The following is a 7,500-nucleotide window of genomic DNA, read 5'->3' as shown; positions in this document are numbered from 1 at the left end:
CCTCTTCAAGAACCCGCAGGTACGCAAATGCTCCTACATTCCTGCGCAAACACATGCACTCAGAGATAACACTGTGTAAACACTGTGATCATGATGCTTACTGTACTGTATGTAGAGAGGGAGCACATAGCTACCTTGCCATCATGATGCTATTGACTTGGAGAAGGCCACTCTGAACTTATTCTTTGGAAGAAGCAGAAACACTCTTCACTTAGCATAACAATTTAGAAGCTAAATAAAACATGTTGTTATGCAACACTATCCATTTCCTCCATTAAATTTTGTCAGCTAAAGAGGGTTTAAGTGGCAATAATCTTTTCATTGCCATATTTGTGGTAGTTTTTACAGCGTTTCGCCAGAAGGCCTAAAATAAGCTGGATAATGTTCAGCAAGGGGCTCATTATCGTGGAATAAGCTCATTCTGAGTGCCCCTCTGCCTCATGCACAGTCCAGCACACATTCCCATTGGACTTATTTGATGATAATGACCACCACCTCTTTAAAGATTATTATTATTGCACACAGTAGTTCATTCCACATTGTAGGTACAGGATCACGCATTCATCCACAGTCCATTTCCATATTGGAGATATCACACATGCTGGACACAAGTGACTTGGCCATTCCACATTGGAATCATTCCACGCTATAGTAGTCCATTCTGCAACAGGGATGTGACACACAAGTTTATTTAAAAAGTATGAAAGATTTTTAGATGCGTCCCAGCATCTCTATAAGAGGGTCTGTCTGTCCGTCCGTCCGTCCGTCCGTCTGAAACGCTTTTGTCTGAAACGCATTCCTTCAATTATTCCTTACTGTGGCCACAAGGCGGCAGAGTTGCCATTCATTATGGACCGGAGCGAATGCGTGCAAGCCAATTGTTCCTTACTGTGGCCACAAGGTGGCAGACTTGCCATTTTGGACCGGAGCGAATGCGTGCAAGCCAGAACATATTACCAAACAGGCAAGACGGCTGATGGCATTGTGAGACAACTGAGGGGGGCATTCAATTTTCGCTATTGTTTTGCGTTTGGACAATGGGAGGCAACTTTATTTTGGTTCGTCAGAAACTCGCGGAAATGAACGATTTAGAAGTCGGCAGGCAGTTTTTGACACAGATGTTTGTGCTCGGATAGAGAGGCGTTTGCATTGCATAACGCTCCACGGCATGGAACCGTAGTTAGTTGACAGGCGACCCGCAGCGCATACAGCTCTTCCTCTAAACGTTGACCTGTAACATTTGGTTATAGCTTTTCTCCTTTCAAAACATTTACATTTTCCTTTGTGCGTGGATAGAGGGGCGTTTGCATTGCATAACGCTCCACGGCATGGAACTGTAACAGAGATTTTTTCTAAAGGAGCAACAGTATCTCTGACTGTAATTAGTTGACAGGCGACCCGCAGCGCAGCTCTTCCCCTAAACGTGGACCTGATTTGATTAGCTTTTTTTCTGTAATAGCCTAACATTCACATTTTCCTCCGCTTTTCTCCAGTCCACAAACTCGGGTTCAGAGGTCTGTGTGTAGCCTACGAGCCTCCCTTTTAATATTCCCAGCGAGTTTACTTCTGCCTTTTCAGTAGTCAGTTTGCGCTGCGCATTAGAGCATGGTGCTCGAACTACAAGTAGACATCTGGGCCATTTGACATACGGTGTGTCAGCCTACTCGTAACCTACAGGGAGGTTCTTTCGTTGGCGGGCTCGTACCCCACAGGTGCTTTTCGCTGCGCTCAGAGAGAGCACAGGACATAACGCGTCTTTCGTAATTGCTTTGTAGTCGTTTGAATTTGGTAAACTCTGGCACGGGAGCTCACTGCTTTGTGCCTTGACGGTGAAGCTGGTTTTGAAAAATAAGCGCATAATTCACCTAAAGGGTGAACCCATAAGCACATGATTCACCCAAACGATTTTATTTATTTATTATTTGTCGATGTTTAGATTCTTTCCCACATGCACATGATGTTGAAATGGTTGATACTAATGAAAAGGTTGATACTAATAAATGTCTGGTCATTTGTAATGTAGCCTACTTCATCTATGTGAAATTTGAAATCATATCCCAGATAGCAAGCTGACATTGAATAGATATTGATTTTCCATCTGAATCATCAGAATGGTCGACATTGAAATATTGATGCAAAATAGATGTTGAATCACCATTGTTAAACCGATGTAACCCGACCTAAAATAAAGTTGACAGCAATGATATTGAAACAACATTGATTCATGGTCGTCCTTATTATGATTGATGTATCATTGATATTTGGTAATTACGTATGATCGAAAGGCCATCGATATATAGTTTACCGGGAAAGATTGAAGTTATCGGTCGTTGCTGAACGGGACAAGACAAAGAGTGGCGCACGCTCGGATCCAGGAACAATTACAGGTAAGCAGACTTTCATACTTTTACACAGTAAGTGTCCCCGGTCCGCGATCCATAAACGGCCACAGTTTTCCGAGAGCGCCTGGTGCGGTCACGGCCGATTTCCTCTGATCACCTACGATCGGCAACACAAGCTGAATGAAACAGGCTAGCCGGCTAGCGAGCTTTACTGCAGCCATTCTGTGAACTGCAGCTAGCAGTACGTGTAGGCCTACTGGTGTCAGTTGCTGGAACACACACTTACAACGTAATAAACTTAACTTGTGTGTATGTGCTTTAGACCTTCCACGACCATGACGAGAGCTCCAGCTCTGACTTTCCTGGCCCATCACAATCATAACGACCTAAAAGCCCAGTAGGACCGATGGCCAGAGATGGAGGAGGAGGGAGACAGACGCAGCAGAGGTCGGGGACCTTGATTAGGAAGACTCCAACAGAACGCCCTGCTAACTGTAAGGATACGGTAGGCTACATTCATTCCACAATACCATTTCCTGCTGTATTCCTTCAGATGTGTAAGTATTGTAATGGATGTTATCACAACAGATGTAGGCCTACTCTATATCGCAACTGTTGTGATAACACCCATTACAATATTTCAGAAATAGCATGGGATTTTCAATATATTTTGAAAAGTTTTATGGACCGATGTGTGTTGTTAGGATTCATTTTAATTAAAACTAGGCCTATATTTTGTGTGTTTCAGATGCCCTCGCTCAACAGCCTGGTGGGAATCGGATGGATGATCTTGTTTTTACACAAGCTGTGCAGAAATGGCTATGCGCCGGACAGAACTGGAGGTGCCAGTCGCGGTGACAGTAATTAAAATAATTCAAATAATAAACATCTTTCTTAATAAACATCTTGTGTTTCATATTTATTATTTTATATTATTAAAATGTGGATCCTGGCTGTAGATAAAGCAGGATATATGAGCCAGATAATTCTGGTAGCCTTTCTATTGAAATAACATTGAAAGCTCATTGATTTTTAGTTACGTCGAAATTTCAATGTTGTTTCAATATAGGCACGTATCGAAATACAGTTGAAGTTGCGTGGATCCATAGTTACAAAATCAACATAGTTTCAATGTTAGTCGAGGGTGCAAACTGATGCTAAATCAACATCGACATCTGATGTTGTTTCAATGGTTTAGCGTCGGCAATGGAATGCTGATTCTACATCGATTCAATGTAAGCTTGCTATCTGGGTATGATTCTTTTCCAAATCCAAGAATGATAAGCTTATTATAGCCTAAACTGCAAAAAATAAAGCCATGTCTTGCCATTTTGCTGCCTGCCACATTATTTGGAGTGTCCATGATGACCAATAAACAAAAAGTACATCCTCAGGGGGGCGTTGACAGGTTAGAAGTAGGCCAGGCGGGTGTTTGGGGGGGGAAATTGCATTGTTGGAACTGGCATAGAGGGACGCATCTGTTGTCCGCCTGTCGGCCTTGTTTGACATTTAGAACAGACTACTTCAGTGTTGCTCATTCACTTGTAGTCATTCTGTCACGAAGGTATGGCACAAACATGAAATGTATGAAAGATGTCTTGAAATTTAGATAAGACTTCATATGTGTTGCTCCGGGTTTCATTCTCTGCGTGAAGACACTTGCTTGTATGATGCCTCAAATGGCTCTCTTCACCTGACATGCCCGAGTTCCCCTCCCCCACCCCTGGCTACCAAACCTTTCAACCTACTATTATTCCCTCTTGCAATGGGAATTTAACTCGGTGTGTGTGTGCGTGTGTGTGTGCGCGGTCTCTGAGTGTGCCTTTGCCTCTGTGTGTGTGTGTGTGTATGTCTGTCCTTTTGCCTCTCTGTGTGTTACAGTTGTGCATGCACAGGTCAACTCCGGGTTAAAAGTCCTATGAATGAAATGAATGTATAATACATTAGACATGACTGCGCTTGCTCGGGCTGTGTCTTTGTGGTGGCGCAGCGCCCAGGAAACCTTACAGACGCTCCATTCTTGCACTTTGTGTACTGTGTGTGTGGACGCCCCTTATAAGATATTCAGCAGTGTGAGCCCTCAGCCAACATAATGTCTTGACTGTGTTTTATTCTTTGTAAATCAGTCATGATGAATAAGTCTGACACGTCTTTAGGCAATAAAACTGTTATTTTGATCTGTACTAATGATGCTTCTGCTGCTGTGTTGTCATTGAAATCGCTGTTAATCAAACACTTTTACTGCTGTGGCAACAGGAAAAATCCTGGTAATAAAACTCTTACTGTATGTCAACATTACAGTATAGCAGAAGCATCACATCTGAAAATCAAAGCTACTGTGGAGTGGTATAATTTAAAAAACATTGATAAAGAAAAAACAGTATGATAAATCATGTTGGAATATGGGGGACACAAACTACATGAAACCTGGAATGATTTGTGAATAACGCAACAGAGCTACCTGCTTGGCCCACAGTCTTGGTGCAGACTTGTCTGTTGGCTGCCTTCGTAACAAATTCGCCATTGTGCGTTGGCCAAATGATTTCTGACTGTTTCTAATCTATAAACTACTGTCGTGCCATTAAAAACACTGTCCACCTACTGCAGTGGTTCCATTAAAAACATTGTCAACGATAAACCCCCCACTGCTCTCTGTCCAACTCCCTGCTTGGCTGGCCCACCGTCTTGCACAGGTGTCTGCGTCTCCCCTCATAGCATATTCAGCAGTGTCCGGTTTGTAAAAAAGTAGATCCAACCGCTGTTGGGGCGCCATGAAAAACACTATTGATAATTCACCACTGCTCTCCACAGAACTATGTACTTGTAAAGAGTATCCTGCTACTGACTATGATGTACTGCTGTGATGCCATTCAAAACATTGATGTAAAAAACGCTGCTCTTATGTCCACAGAACTACCTGCTGGGGAGGAAAGAGACGTCCGAGATGGCCGACAGAAACAAAGAGGCATTGCTAGAGGTGAGGAAAATAACCACTCACACAAGCAGGCACACACACAGAGACGCACGCGCAGACACACTCGCAGACGCACGCACAGACGCACGCACAGACGCACGCACACACGCACGCACACACACACGCACACACGCACGCACACACACACGCACAGACACACACACACACACACAAAAACAAAAGGACCCACACTAAATCTAGTCGCTACATATTTTGGTCAAATTGGGTTTAGAGTGGAGATTAGCCTTATAACACCTTCTTCTTTATCTTGTGACTGAGACAATAAATAGAAACATTTCCACCATTGTGGCCACATATTATAGCAACCACATGGTTTATTATGCCCAACTCCATCTTCCCCCCAAGGACCATTACCCTGTACCGCACCGAAATAACTATCTAATTAAGTTATGTACCTAAATAACTCCAAGTCATTTTGGAGAAATGCATCACCTTAGTGACATGGGGAGTTAAACATATTAATTATGTCATTAAGATTTTATGTTTTAATTTGCTTTTCATGACTTCACACATACATTTATACTCTCTGTACTCATGTGTGCTCCCTGCTGGCTCTGTGTGTGTCCGAGTTTGAAGCAGGCACACACTCATGCTCAAGTTATTTTTACTACCATCAAACTTGCCACCGCAATCACTTGAGCCATTAGCAAGATGCTAAAGGCATATTCAGGGGGATGGATGGCTTGATAGTGACCCTGGCACTGAGACACTAGCCTGATCATCATCGACTTCGAATCTTTTCGAGATTTGGTCTGACCTAGAGCTTAAAAAATAGCATTTCCTAAATGGCATGGTTGACCCGCCTCCCTTGGTTTGCTACTGATCGAGGCCAGAAGAGGCTGTGCCGAAGTTGAAACCAATAGAACATCTCTGCTTAAACCACGTCACTGCCTTGAACATCCCTATTCCCAGGTCCGTTGCAGGTGCTTAAAGTTGATTGCTTCCCGACAAATTGGGTGGAGTTCCCGATTTCTCCACAGCTCAGATACGATATTTGTATTGCTGGGGGCGTTTTTTTTTTCACTAGGAGGGCATGGCCTGGCTACAGAGACACGTCTATCAGAGAGAGTAGAGAGAGAGAGAGGTTCCATTGGCCCATTGTTTCCTGGTTCTATTATGGCTCCCATTAGGCAGACCTAGGCAGACCTGAGGACTGTTCTATTCAATGCTAGGAGCATTATGACACGCCCCTTTAGGCAGACCGGAACCTGGTCACATTAGGTGCCCATAGAAACCTATTATGTTGGCATATCTCTATACTTAAAGAATCTCTGACGTCTATCCTTTTGTAATCTGTGTTTCTGCTCTTGTGTGTCCCCTGCAGGAGTGTTTCTGCGGCAGCTCGGTGTGCGTGCCGGAGATCGAGGGCGTGCTGTGGCTGAAGGACGACGGCAAGAAGTCCTGGAAGAAGAGATACTTCCTGCTGCGCGCCTCCGGCATCTACTTCGTGCCTAAGGGCAAGGCCAAGGTCACTTTCTCACACAGATACCAAGCCAGTCTGTCTCTGTGTCTCGTTTTGTGCGTGTGCTTGTGTGCGTGTGTGCATGCGCACGCTCGTGTGTGTGCTCGTGTGTGTGCTCGTGTGCGTGCGTGTGTGCATGCGTGCGCGTGTGAGTGTGTGTGTGCATGCGTAAATCTGTGTGTGTGTGTGTGTGCATGCGTAAATCTGTGTGTGTGTGTGTGTGTGTGTGTGTGTGTGTGTGTGTGTGCATGCGTAAATCTGCACGTGTGTGTGTGTGTGTGTGTGTGCATGCGTAAATCTGTTTGTGTGTGTGCGTAAATCTGCACGTGTGTGTGTGTGTGCGCACGTGCGTGCGCGCGTGCATGCGAGTGTGCGTAAATCTGCACGTGTGTGTGTGTGTGTGCAGGCGTAAATCTGCACATGTGTGTGCACAGCCTGTGCACGCTGTGCTTTTGGCAGCTCTCCCTAATTTTCAAAACGCCACGTGGGCTCCCCCTCTCTGAGGCATTTCCTGTTTGTGTTGGCGATGACTGATGGCTTCCTGTCGTCTTGCGTCATGTGCCCTCGCTGTCATTGACCCCCGTCCTCCCTTCGGAGGTGTCAGCCCGGACTGGGACAGGGACAGGGGACAGGCAGAGGATGATGCAGTAGCAGTGAACCTCCTTGCTCAGCAATACTCCCAAACAAGAACTCTCTTGTTA

The 7,500-nt window shown here is 44.8% G+C and overlaps 1 protein-coding gene across 1 annotated transcript in view; it reads left to right on the top strand.

The window, feature by feature from the left end:
* raph1b (Ras association (RalGDS/AF-6) and pleckstrin homology domains 1b) overlaps positions 1–7,500 on the top strand; it is a 102,762-nt gene that overhangs the window by 83,092 nt on the left and 12,170 nt on the right. Inside the window, exons 12-14 of the mRNA XM_063211897.1 lie at positions 1–19; positions 5,254–5,319; positions 6,662–6,805. The exon at positions 1–19 is cut by the window's left edge and continues 103 nt beyond it. Coding sequence (XP_063067967.1) covers positions 1–19; positions 5,254–5,319; positions 6,662–6,805 — 229 coding nt within the window. The remainder of the gene's footprint in view (positions 20–5,253; positions 5,320–6,661; positions 6,806–7,500) is intronic.

The sequence above is a fragment of the Engraulis encrasicolus genome, chromosome 12 (genome assembly GCF_034702125.1).
Source record: "Engraulis encrasicolus isolate BLACKSEA-1 chromosome 12, IST_EnEncr_1.0, whole genome shotgun sequence".
Taxonomy (NCBI): domain Eukaryota; kingdom Metazoa; phylum Chordata; class Actinopteri; order Clupeiformes; family Engraulidae; genus Engraulis; species Engraulis encrasicolus.
The sequence above is the reverse complement of the archived record's forward strand: the minus strand, read 5'-3'. Positions and strand labels throughout refer to the sequence as shown.